At 40.4% G+C, this 13,430-nt stretch overlaps 1 protein-coding gene across 3 annotated transcripts in view; it reads right to left on the bottom strand.

Moving 5' to 3' along the window:
- The window catches only part of LOC130573250 (transducin-like enhancer protein 4), a 95,704-nt gene that overhangs the window by 34,885 nt on the left and 47,389 nt on the right, over positions 1-13,430 (bottom strand). For 2 of the 3 annotated variants that reach the window (XM_057365564.1, XM_057365566.1), the window contains exons 7-8: positions 6,854-7,058; positions 6,375-6,391 (exon numbers count right to left, since the gene is read on the bottom strand). In XM_057365564.1, the coding sequence (XP_057221547.1) occupies positions 6,375-6,391; positions 6,854-7,058 (222 nt within the window). The remainder of the gene's footprint in view (positions 1-6,374; positions 6,392-6,853; positions 7,059-13,430) is intronic. The other variant, XM_057365565.1, reaches the window with a different exon arrangement.

The following is a 13,430-nucleotide window of genomic DNA, read 5'->3' as shown; positions in this document are numbered from 1 at the left end:
CAAACCCCGCAAAAAATACCTCAAACAAACAGAAGAAAAAAAAAATCCCCACAGCACCAACAGAAATCTATTAGGCAAAAACCTASTTTGTGTCCTGCTTTGACAGAAATTGAAATGTGTTGTTTATTTTTTCCCATTATGTTTAGTAACATCTATGTAGCTTGACCTGCAAATGTGTTCTTCATTCCAACTCATTCACCATGAGTAAACTGGTGTAAGACATGAATTTTAGCATCCAAAGTATGATTTTAATTGCATGCTTACAACGAGGAGAACTTCAAGACATAGAATAAACAAATTAATTTCCTCCCTTTACTTCTTTTCCCCCAGCTATTATATTGTCAAAGCCTTTGCGCTGGAGACCTTTCCACCCGCCTCCTCATCCCAGCAAACTTCCTCTTCCTACTCTGTGATGTGAAATCATAATCCTGTGTTATCAACATCACAGTCTGTTGCCATGGAAATAATTAGACATGACTGCTCAGGTTAGAAATTACAGCCCATGTATGTATTTGCCTTCTGGGTGAAGAGAGCATCTGGAGAGAGAATATTTGAGTTACCCTAAATCACCAAGTGGCAAAATAAAAGTTTGACAGTGGGATGCATTACAGGAATTTGACAAAATGTGGGCACACCACTGAGTAAGAATCACCCTGTGCTAACGAGCAAAAAGATGCAAGGTAAGAGGACAGCRTGCAGTTAATACACGGAAGTGGGTACAAAGCCAGTGAGTAAAAAAGRTGAAATCATCAAAAATGGCAGAAGCAGTTCATGCTTTGATACCAGAGTATGTGCTTTTACTTTCATATGAATATGAATAYTCTAAATTAAACTTCCCAGATGACCTCATGAAAAAGACTAAAGATGGGACACACATGAATGAAAAAAATCTAAAACTCAGCTGGCATGGAGTGGRTAGAAATAAAAGAAAGAAACACAGCAGGGAGATATATACCTAAGGTTCAGTTTCATGTTCCAGAAGTCTGTTAAAAACCACAGGGCTTGAATGACATACTACAAGTCTAGCCATGAAAAGATTATTAAGAAAAAAAAGCAGTGCCAAAAAATCAGCTCCATAAGACAGACTGAGACAACAAACAGGACCCTGCTAATTAATATTTGTTCTGCTTCAGCAGACAGTTACTGGACGAGACTGCAACAAACAAGCATGTCTCACCCAATCACATCATTAATCCACTCACGTTCACCACCTGAGGACCAGCTATGCCCCTCAGATATTTATTCATCTGTTCCACAAACAAACAATTACAACACATTTTCTGGAATTAGGGCACCTGTTACATTCAGCACAGCTTACACACCCAGAGGCAGATATCAATTAATACTGGAAAAATTACCGTATCAGAAGCCAACAGAAGTTAGTCATGATTATTTGGTAATGCTACCCCCAAAACACCCATGAAGATCAAAAACRTAACTTGCAGAGCAGTGTAGTTCAAATATGCTCTGCTTAAAACACTTCTTTATTACAGAAAGCAAAATACATGCATTGCTGCATGCACCTCCTGAACCAAGAAATGTACAAACAGAATCCATAACTTGAGTGTGAAATGTCTGGATTTTAACAAGCCTGTGAAGTGCATTTTAGCTGAATGGTGATTAATTCACAAAATAAAAAAATAACCAGAAATAAATTCTGCAAGTTTCTTTAAGTTTGTAAYAGGTAATTACGTTTCTTTGGCTTATTTAAAACATACTGAATATATGCTTATTGCATACTGAATGCAAAGACATTTGGCAGGACACTCATGCTGTTAAAGAAAGTGACATTTAAAAGAAATCTGACATTTAGGACAAAGTCCATCACAGCAGTTTGTGTTGCCCTTCTATCAGCAGAAGAACAAAGCCAGCAACATAATTACATTTGGTAACATCCAGAAGTCTTATATTATATGTTGGGCATTTTTATTTTAAACTACCTTGTACTTTCCGGGAGTACTTTCATGCAACTCCTCCAAGCACAAATTCAGGAGTAAGCAGCTCACTCTTACAACTGAATGAAAAGAGGTCTAAACACTAAATAGTGGCTAACAGCTCGAGAAGCACTGAAGCACTTGCTACCACAAATGTAAATGGAATGTGGGAATTGCAGGGATCCATTCTCCCTATATCGCCCACATGTGTAATTATTAGCTTTCACAMAGATTAAGGCAAAAGTAATTTTATTTCCAAATTCACCTCAATTTGCCCTGACAGACTTCCCACAATTCACCAGCATGTTGGCCAGAAACCCCAAAGCTGCATTTGATGCATTATTTCAGATATTTTCTTCTAAAACTTTTTCCCCCCAGAGGCATCTCAAACTAGATGTTTTATTCCTATCACAAGACTGCATTTTTAAATTATTGGCACTTGTTGCTGCTGAAATAGTAACCCCCAGGATCCAAATGAAAAAAGTTTTGCACCACCTTGGAAAGACTTACCATAGGCATAAGTCTCTGCCCCAAATAATGTAAAAATCAGAGTAAGAAAAAAAACCCAACAAACAAAAACCAACACAAACCAACAACCAAAAAGCAACACAAAGTAAGGAACCAACCCCAAAAGAAAGGCAACACACAAAAGGCATATAAGAGATCTRGATTAAAAGTGATAGAAAGTTCCACACCCTGCATCCTGTGCATGAATTCACATGTTCCAGGAGACTCTGTGATTCCTGAACAATCTGCTCAGGGATATCCTTGCTACCTCCAGCAGGCCACAATCCAGTAAGCATCTGGGAGCTCCTTCACTCCATTTGCTGCACTGAGAGCCATGGAAGAGTGTGCTAGCACTAGATTGTTTTCTGTCTGGTGGAGCTTTTGTACACAGGATGTTTCCAGAGCTTCTTCAAAGGCCGTGTGTTAGAGAAGGAACTTTGTTAGGCATTAGAGAAACTTTTGCCACATTTGTCCCAGAGATGGTAGCAGGGCTGGTAAGAAGGATATGCATCTTGCACCAAGAGTTCTCACAGGAGGTGGAAAAATACTTGCACAGTGCAATTAGCAAGGAAAAAGCCACTTAAAATAATACTTTCTTTTCCTTTTTTTTTCTTTTTCTTTCCTTTTCTTTTCTTTTTTTAAAAAGGTTTTATGGCTTTGAAAAGGAGACACACCAGGTCCTCTGTGAAAAGCTGTTCGGTTAACTGCAGAGCTGTTTGTCTTTCTGTCTAAACACATTATATTCCCTCAGAGCTCCCAAACCGGGGCTGCACTTTGAGCACAGCCCTGGCGCATGCCACCCTTCCCTTCCCTTTGTCCACTCCACAGCCTTGCCACTGCACAAAGAGCACTCCCATGACCCAGTTTACTGCTTTTAGAGTTTTCCCACACTTCAAACTTTGAGAAGAATTTGGAGGACTGAATCCAAGAAGAAATCAAAGAGCTCCCAAAGCTGCCCTTCTCCACATTGGCTTGCTGTGCCAATGCTGATCTATTATTCAGGAATAGCTCCTGGACAATCTCATGTTACCTGAAGGTGACTACCAAGTTTCAGCAGTGAACTGCTCACTCCAGGGAGGTGCTGGGGAAGATGTGAACAYAGTCCAGCTTTTCAGGCGTACCACATCATATTTGGAAGAGAAGGCAAACTGCCTGTTCCCTGGCCTGAACTAAGAGGAGAGCCAGGACCAGCACAGCTAGAGACATAAAGTTTCACTAAGAAAATACCCAGCAAATCCAAAGTGCTGGAAATAGTGGCAAGAAAGGGTCATATCAGCCAAATTCTTTTATTTGTAGAAWTGGGCAGTGTACCTCTGTTATCTGAATTGCATACTAAAGTGTAAATTTACACTTCATGAGCTATTTTAAAATCTGCCCTGCCTAATAATCTATACCAGCAAGAAAACACTTTAAAGTGTCTCTCACAATTAAACCCAGGCACAACCTTATATAAATCAAAATTTTGCTACCATATCAAAACGTTACACTGGGGCTGTATAACATTGCCCATATCCTCATTACATGCTACACTAATTACTACCAGCAGATTCAGAATTTTCTGCACATTAGAGGCTTTTAGAGAAGCTATAAAAAATTTCAGGCATCATTAATTTAAATTTGTATTGAAATTTCCTTTTGACAGATGGCCAAAAATTACTTACTATTTAGAGTACCAGAGCCTGCCTGTTTGCACATTGGAAGAGGAAAGGGAAAAATTAAAAGGAAGAAGGAAATTTATGTCACGTTCAYTACCTGTTAAATGTTAAGGAGCATTATCCTGCATGAATAAATTATTTCATACAAGTACACAGACTCCAGCTGGTTCTGGCTGACAAAAACTGTCTCAAGTCACACAGCAGACAATCATAAAAAGCCTCTCTTAACCGGGAACCACTTAAGGGAGGAGGGATCGATTGAACAAGCGACTAACTGCTACTCTGGGCATCACTGAAAACATTTAAGGAAATTAGCAAAATATTTCACCTTGCAAAGCTGGCAGTAAGCCCTGCGATGCTGACACACAAGCCAATTCACAACCTGAGCACCATGCAAAACAAACATCTACTTTATCATTTCAAAACAAATTTCAACAAGTAGATGCCCTTCTCTCCTTCTGGAAGCTGTGTGGGTAATAGCACTTCCAAACCAATCCCAGATAAAATCAGCCTTTTCAGTACAAACTCTCCCCCCCGCCAACACCCCAACATCTCACAAATGTTACAGAAACATGACTAAACTATGTTGTTCAGGAACAGTGAATGGCATATATTAGTAGTTCTCCTCAGTCATTTTCTTGAGTGAAATCTTCCAACTGTATAGGTAAACTCACTCATGAACCAGGTGGGTTTGTATTCTCTTAGGGATCTGCCCCRCTTGTATTTCTTTCTTTGGATGCAGAAAAAAGGAAAATGGACTTAACTTATCTGATCACAGTGAAGAGTAGGTGTTCTAGGGAAATCGTCACTAATGTGTGCTCCAGCCTCGTCACTTAAAGCAGTAATAGCAGCTTCCAGCCCTCATGACAAAGAGGCTGAAGTGAAATCGAACACGCTGTTGTCTTATGTCAGCAGATAGACAGCTTCAATGCCTTTGCTGCTCACAGTAAAAACTGACAGTTCCTGTCAGCTCCTGGTTGTTATGCAGAGCCATGTGGGTAACAGCAAAACTGACAACTATCGGCTCAGTTGCACTTGGCTGGGACATGTCAGGGCTGCCAGTGGCAGAATGGGTGCGCTGGGACCGTCTGCGGGACACGTCCCCACCTGTAGCTGCCAAAGAAGCAAAGGCACAGCCCCTCGTGTCAGCCCAGGCTGGACAGGTCTCTGGTGGGGGCAAAGCCCGTGCCCAGAACCATGCTTCTCCAAACACGGTCAAGGGCACATTAGCAACATGTGCCTGACAAAATCCTGGTAATCTTGTCTAATGTACTCCAGACTTGCACTTGAACATCTCTTCCATGACTTCCCCAACCCCAAGAGTATATTTTATCTTCCTAAAACAAAAGCACCACTAGAAACTTGACAAACTGTTTGTACGTGCACAGTAAAGTTGGCACAGGTCTTGCCATTTCTAAGAGAAGTGTATCTTTCATTTCACACTCAGCAGCACCTAAAAAGGCTTGACCCTGTGTTTCTGAGAATTGTGCGAACAAGCACAGCTTCTCTCTCTCAAGAACAGCAGACCGATCAAGGAAAAGGACAGGGCTAAGACACATCTCTCCGCTTGCAGCATTAAAACCCCAGGAGGCCCTGAGAGACTCTGGTAGCTATCCAGTATAGAAAAGCATCATATAGCACTGAATCATATGTTATCTATTACTGAATGCTCAAAATTATACAGGTTGCAAGGTGTGTTATTACATCTGCTCATGAACACTACCTCACACAGGATGGTACACACAGGTATGCTGTGGAGTCATTCAGAACCTGAAAATTAATTTCTGGAAAAGAAAGGCAGAATCCTCAGCAAAACCTTCATCAGGGTTCATCAGGGTAGAGGGAAGGGCAGTTCATTTCTCTCCAGATACTTGGGTCAGGACAGCAGGCAGCCCCCCAGCTCTCCCCTGTGAGTGACAAAGCCCTCCTTCCTCAACTGCACTATATGGAAATACCAGAATTACAATTTACAGCCTCCAAATGACTTAAGACTACTGTCTAATTCTTTCTGTCTCAAAGCCTGGACACAGACCCTGGACAGCCCTTTCATTCTATCCAAGAACAGCCTCAGTGYTGTTCCACTGGTTGGCAGATCACTTGCCATCCAACTGTCCCACTACCAGGCACTGCCTAAATCCACAGTCTGTGCAGGGTGCTGCTAATCAACACATGCACCACAACGCAGCTACACTTTGTGACTTTTTGCACTATTCTGTGCCACACTGCAGAATAATGCAGCATTCACGCAGCCCTTTACACCTACGAAATGGAATCCTACCTTGATGGAGTCTCTGTCTGCATGCAGAGCAGCCCCCGTGTGTAAGGAGGGGGAGAGATGGTGGCAGGGGATGGGCATGTGGGGGAAGAGAGAAAGAGAAAAGTACTGGTTAGTTTACATAAAATTATACATTTATCATACTCCAAAGAAAGAATCTTGATGTCTGTTAAATAATAAATTGCACAGATGTTAACTTTTCTGTACAGTTAATTATTAATGCTGTACAGCCAGATTTATRAAACTGGATTTCTAGCATTTGAACACAATTCCTGGCTACCACTAGATAATAAACACTGAAGTAATTAGCTAGGAACTCTTCTGAAAATTCCTCCCTGCCCAACCCTTTCTTTTAGCTTTTTTTTAAACAGGAAAAAAAAATTTAAAAAAAAAAAAAAAAAAAAAAAAAAAAAAAAAAAAAAAAAAAAAAAAAAAAAAAAAGGAAGGGATATGAAGCCACACACTCATCTGGCAGCACCTACCTCTTTGGTGATCATTATCATGGTGCTTCTTCTCGTCTTTAATTGGGAGGTGGGACTGCCCCCCCAGTGCACTGGAGAGTGCCAGGAGACCAGCACTGCTGCCAATGGGTGGGATGGCTGGAGGCTGCAAACCCGACGGGTGCGGAGTGAGTGGCACGGGAAGACCATGTCCATGTGACAAGTGCTGGGCCTGGAGTTGTTGCTGCTGTGAAAAACAAAACACAGATATTGAATTTGTTCAGGGAGCTGGGGGYTGTCTGATCATCTACATCAACCGTGACTGATTCAGATCAACCAATGCATTCAATCGATCCAAGATACCAATGTTTAGTAACATCCTGGTGCCTTAAAAATGTCTATATGTTTGGACACAACATATTTGGTAAACCTCAGAACTGGAAAACAACAACAATGAAAATTAAAAATTAAAAAAAAAAAGAAAAAAAAAAGAAAAAAGTGAATGTTACTATTTAGGTGAATTTTTCACTTTCTTGACAGAGGTATTACGCTTTTCTCTTTTTACTGGAAACGCACCATGTACACATCTAATCAAAACATATGTAACTGTAAAAGCAGTTATATAACGAAAAAAAAAGGCTGAAAATTGAGAAAATTAGTGTTAAACAGTTCTCCCAGCGCTATTGCACAGCATGCAGTGAAAGTTAATTTGAAAGAGAAAACCTGAATTAACAATCCAGAAAAGGAAACTGGTTGCAGCCACCGTTTTAAGCCCTTTAAGTGTCCTCAGCGGTACTTGAGCAAATTACTAAAGAAAATCTAATGTAGCAAGGCTTGGGTCCTCCTGTAGGCTTGCTCAATAATGCTGAAATAATTGGGCACTCTGTGCACGTTTAGTGATGCTCGAATGAAAAGCTAGAGGCCTGCCCTTGTACTCTTCTCTAGCTGCTGACTCTGTGTTGTGACAGGTTTATTTGAGTGGGACTGTGATGCATGCACCAGTAACTGCACTGACAAGAGTTTAAAGTCATTTTTACCAGTACACTGGCAACACATAGAGAAAGCCCTTGAGAGGTTCGAATTGGAGTGCTTGACCTCAACCAGGGCTGCATCAAGCTCTGTGCTATACTAACCACCGCAGGGTAGACAGACTGCTGCTATTCATTGGGAAGGCAGGAGGAAAAACCTGACAAATCAACAGCAAAAACCAAACAGGTGAAAAAGTTTAGTTAAATACATCCCAAGAGATATCTGCTCAGGTCTAAGGCTTACACTAACCATCCAAATAATTTCTGTTCATAGAACAGCTAGATTATCTCTGAAATCTTCTTTTCATTTTCAAGCAGCTATTCCTCAGGGTAAATCAAATCCTATGTCCTCTAGGACCATTCTCTCCCACCTGTGTGTCTTTATACAGGACTTTAAAACAAATAAAAACTTGTTTTGTATTAAATCATTACACTTTAAACTTCAAATTTCTAAAACTTGAGACCTGACTTTGTTTGGTTCTTATTTGAACCCAAATTTACTTGCTACCAGAAAACCATCTCTTTAATCAAGAGACCTGTAGTTCACTTGACTATTCCCTTCCCCTCCCCAGCGTGAATCTTTAAATAAGGGGGAGCTGAAAGTAAAAGGCTGCAAGTCACAGCACACGCCTGCAGCATACTGTACATATGACACCCCACCCTAAAAAGCCCAGAACCTTCTCTTCTGCTTGGAAATAAACCCCATGCAGTGGAATCAGACTGGCAGTGGCACGCACACATCATCTAATCCAGATCAGTGCCGAGGAAAGGAGGGGAGTGATATAAAAGAAATTAATGGGGGAACAAAAATACAAAAGAGGGTGGAGGGCAGACACCAAAACCARAACCAAACAAACAAAAACCCAGAAAGAACATTCTTCCAAGTGGAAGAAGAAGGAAAGGCTCAATCTTTTCCCTGTTTGCAAACCCATGTCATTCCAGCAGGTGTTCCTTCTTGTAGAATGCACCRAACCCATTTTGATTGCTTGATGCTTTTATGGCACTATGCTTCATTCTTCAGAATATTAAATTAACTACAATGAAACAAAGCAAGAGAAAATAGCGTATTGTTTAGCTTCAGGGTTTGAATGGGGCTGCCTTACAATAATCTGGCATGCCTGATTTAGGAAGCAAGGAGAAGAACAAGCAAAAGAAAAGGGAAGGACAAAATAATTTGTGTTCTGGCATCTGGTTTTGAACAAGGAATTTCCCATTCCTGTTTGAGAATGCACTGTAAGCCACCACAAGATCTCTGCCTGAATCTGCCAGAGGCTTAAAACAAAGACTTTGAGAAGAACCTGAGAATACCAACAGTGAGCTTTCCCTTCGTTAACTATTACACTGTCAACCAAAGAGGGACACTCGTTACACACTGATGCACAATCCATACAGATCTGCCTACTGACCTACACAATTTGTGTTGTATGACCTCCTCTATTGATATAGGATGGTTTCCAAAGAGCTGGAAGAAAACAACACAGTGGATGTCCTCCTCTTCTTTTAACCGGTCTTTGTTGGGAATCTCTACATAGCTCAGCAAGACAACAGCAGATTGAAGCTTGGACATACTGAATATCATTAATGCCTCTCAGACATAACAGAATCCTTAAGAGCAGCAGCCTAGCAGCTTGAGATTACCCAGTACAGCTGTGCTGCCCCAGTCCCTCTTGGCCAAGAACTGGTATGTTTTCAGTGCAAGCTGAATTGCAGAGAGCTCTGAAAGTAACTAAAGAGAGTGAGGAATAAAAAACCAAACCCAGAGCCGTTCTCCCTTAGAGAACTTTTCTGAAGAGATCAAGCTTTTCCATTATAAATGATGGGAATCTGTAATCTGATAAGAACATGCCCTCAGAAGTGACAAAGTCACTGACACAGCAGAAATTTGGTGCAATTYAGTCACATTGCAACAGCAGGAAGAAAACGCTTTGGTATTAAAACCAGACAGTTTTAGATAAGTCTAAGCTAACACCTAAAATTCCAGCATAGCCCCACATGCCTGYGCTACACAGGGCTAATATTGTTGCATTCTGTTAGACAGGGTGATAGCAAAATTTCAACAACAGAATGAGGATCGTGGATTAGGACTGCACTGGTATGGGAAAGACTATGACCCCCTCCAATAYAAGGGGCAATGCTGAACACTGAAAAATGAGGCACTGCTCCAAAACCAGAAAGGAAGCAAATTCATGTGAAACACTGACCAGGCTTTTGSTCTCAGAATATAGAAGACGAAAAGGAAATAAAAGTATATAATCACATAAWTAATGTTGTTTGCTAATATGCTTAGTCAAGAGCATAAAGACAAWATGACATCTCTTACTGCCATTTCCAAACCATTTAAAACTCCTAACGGTATTCAAAGACCCAAACATTGACAGCTTGACCTTGTTTTCCCATGGCCTATGGGCATCAGCAGGGAGCATCAGGTGACCTCAACGCAGCTACTAGTTTAAATAGAAAGGTATGAAAAAATGGTCAATTCCTTAGCCCACTGGGCACTAGATTAGTGCTGCAAAGTGGTAAAAAAAAGGTAATCTACTCTAGTCATCAAAATGTCAAAGATATGGAGGATTACGACAACTGACAGACATTCTCCACATGAAGAAATATTCCACTATGGATGGAAATTCACACTTATTTCTCCCTGCACCATGAATTCAGACCATAAAATCTGACACAATTTAAAAACTTGCAAGGAAAGCCTGAAAATGAGCAAACTGAGTAACCACATAATTTTTTTTAAGTTGCTGTAATGCCTTTTCTTCCCCTTCTCCAAGGTCTCTTTAATTTGTTATCTTTGGTCATTTATTTATGAACTCTTAGCATGTGTGGCATGTGGTTAACTTTAGACAATCCCATCACAGTTGACTACAGTATGCGTAAAGTCAAGCATACATCTTCAGCATTAATGCACAATAGGTGAAAACTTGGAAAGGCAGACTTTATGATGCTGTAAATTTTCTAGAATTATTTGAAAATAAAAACAGCAACAGTTAGCTACCAAGAAATACACCCTATGGAATTACAAAATAGATTGCAATGTTTCTAAGGAGCATTCAACACACACAAAATGTAAGAGCACAGGGTAAACACAGCAATCAGAAAGAAGCCAAAAAAGAAGGCTGCATTCTTTTTAGTAATAAGTTTAGGAAGATGATAATTTAAATCAGCTGAGCAGTAAAAACTGAAGTAAAGCTTTCAAAACACATTAACACTTGTCAAATAAAGATAACATCTGGTTGCTACTAATGGTATTTTCTTTTCTGTATACTCTTCTAGCCTGTCTAGAGTAAGGAATGAAATAACTCTGAAGTCTACACAAATAGGTAAAAAGGATTTGCTGAAGGTTTTTATCTGAGTAACATTAATTTTTACAACCACCATTCTAAATATTGATGCTTAGCTTAATTCTTTTCCCAACACATCTTAAGAGATCAACTTTAAAGTAAAATGTGATAACAAACCCACTAACAAATTAGCTTTGAATRCTCTCTTGTTATAGTCAGCAGATTCAAAGCCTATTTTCCTGGAAGAGGTTCAAGTTTTTACTGGATATTTTCCAAGCAGCTGTGTGTTGCAGTAATCTACCACTTTCCCTCTTACAGACCCTGAAAAGTCACAGACATTATCCGAATAACCTGAACACACTATTCTGACCTGAAGACGTTTCTAATGTTAACAAACTGTTGTCTCAGAAAGATATTTTCTCTTTTATACACATGTTCACTACTCAGACCTGCAATACTGCTGGGAGAGAACCTCAAAAAATCTGAATAAAATAGCTTCACTGTTTCTGAAATGAGTTAGATGATGTGGTTAATTGCTCAGAGTGAATCATTAGTATGATAGCATATAGATAAAACAGAACCCAAGATGAAGAGGAAACAAAGACATAAAAACAATGGCACAAAGGTACACAGTATCAATGACAATGGTTTGAAGACCAGCAAAGCCAATACTTTGGCACACAGTTATGAGTGTACTTAAGATTATAGGAATTTTGATCTATCATGCCTGTTCACACCTTGATGTGATCTGGACTACTTGTACTTCCTTTGTACTGTTCTCTCTCTGGTGGCAGGCATTTGAAAAAAAAGTTTTTCTGAGGTTATCATACAATACATCAAAGCAGCCTACAAAGGGAGTCATACAGCGGTTCCTCCAGTGGAATGGTTCGGGAGCTGTATGGATAAATACCATATATTTGGTTTGCTTAAAGAAACAGTGGTACTGATGTAGAGCAGAACAAACCACTAYCCTTCCTCTTTTAAGGGAGAGTGATCATTTTGAAAATTATTATAGTATCCACAGTAAAAKGAAATATCCTGGAGGGAATCTTGCTACAGACCATCAAGATGAAGAGGCAAATGAAATATTCYATAAGCCGCTGGCAGAATTCCCACAGGCACAGTGTAAGGTTAATAGGACCAAGTCAAACTGCCCCATGGAGACCTGGGAATGCTGATTGACAGTAGCTGAACATGACCCACCTGTGCCCAGGTKGCAGAGAAGGCTGATGCCATTCTGACCTGTGTATGACAGTGAGGCCAGCAGCATCAGGGAAGGGATCATTGYCCTGTACTCAGCACGGGTGAGGCCACACCTTGACTGTGGGCCACTCAATCCAGAAAAGACACTGAGGTGCTGCAGTATGCCCACAGAAGGACAACAGAGCTGCTGGAAGGTCTGGAGCATGAGTCCTACAAGGAGTGGCTGAGGGAGTTGGGGCTGTTTAGACTGGAGAAAGGAGGCTCAGGAGATCTCATCAGCATCTACATCAGAAAAGGCAGTAGGGCAGCAGGAGTCTGTCTCTTCACCCAGGCAACTGGCTCTTAGATGAGAGGAAATGTCCTCAAGTTGCGCCAGAGGAGGTTTGGATTAGATATTAGGAAAAATCTCTTCACTGAAAGGGTGGTCATGCATTGGAACAGACTGCCCAGGGTGGTGGTGGAACCACTGAACCTGGAAGTGCTCAGAAAAACTCCTGGATGTGGCACTTGGGGACATGATTTAATTGTGAACAACGGTGCTGCTCTAATGGTTGGATTCAATGAGGTMTTTCCCAACATAAAAAACTCTGTGATTCTATGAAACATATCAGAGATAGTGGAAACTCGAAACTCTAGATGCTCAGTTGCAACTAACCAACCAGAAAACTCAGATATGTCTGTCCATAAAGGGGAATGAATACAGACCTTAAACAAAAATCTAGGAGGAAGAATGAAAAAAAAATGAAAAAGAAGAGAGAATAAGGATTATGATGATTTTTTTTTTTTTAATAATCAAATGCCAGGCTACTTGTTCTCTAAGAATCAGCAATTTCTGTCTTTGACGGATGCAAATTCCACAGAAGGAAAGCCAGCTCTATTGAGAAAACTGTGGGAGAAAGGAAAAAAAATCAATAGTTGTCATTAATCAGAAGAGGAGCATTTAGAGCTCCTACATAAATAACAAAGAAACTATCAGAATCATATCTCTACAAATTGCTTCAAAGATCTTTTAAGTGATCTAGGAATAAAAAGTCATCTCCCAAATCATATTGTGGGATGAAAGGCAATATATGCAGAGCACATTTCCGTTCTTAATCATAT

Source organism: Malurus melanocephalus, unplaced genomic scaffold (genome assembly GCF_030028575.1).
Source record: "Malurus melanocephalus ecotype Western Australia unplaced genomic scaffold, MMel_1.1 scaffold_54, whole genome shotgun sequence".
Taxonomy (NCBI): Eukaryota; Metazoa; Chordata; class Aves; order Passeriformes; family Maluridae; genus Malurus; species Malurus melanocephalus.
This window is presented reverse-complemented; position numbering and strand designations above follow the sequence as displayed.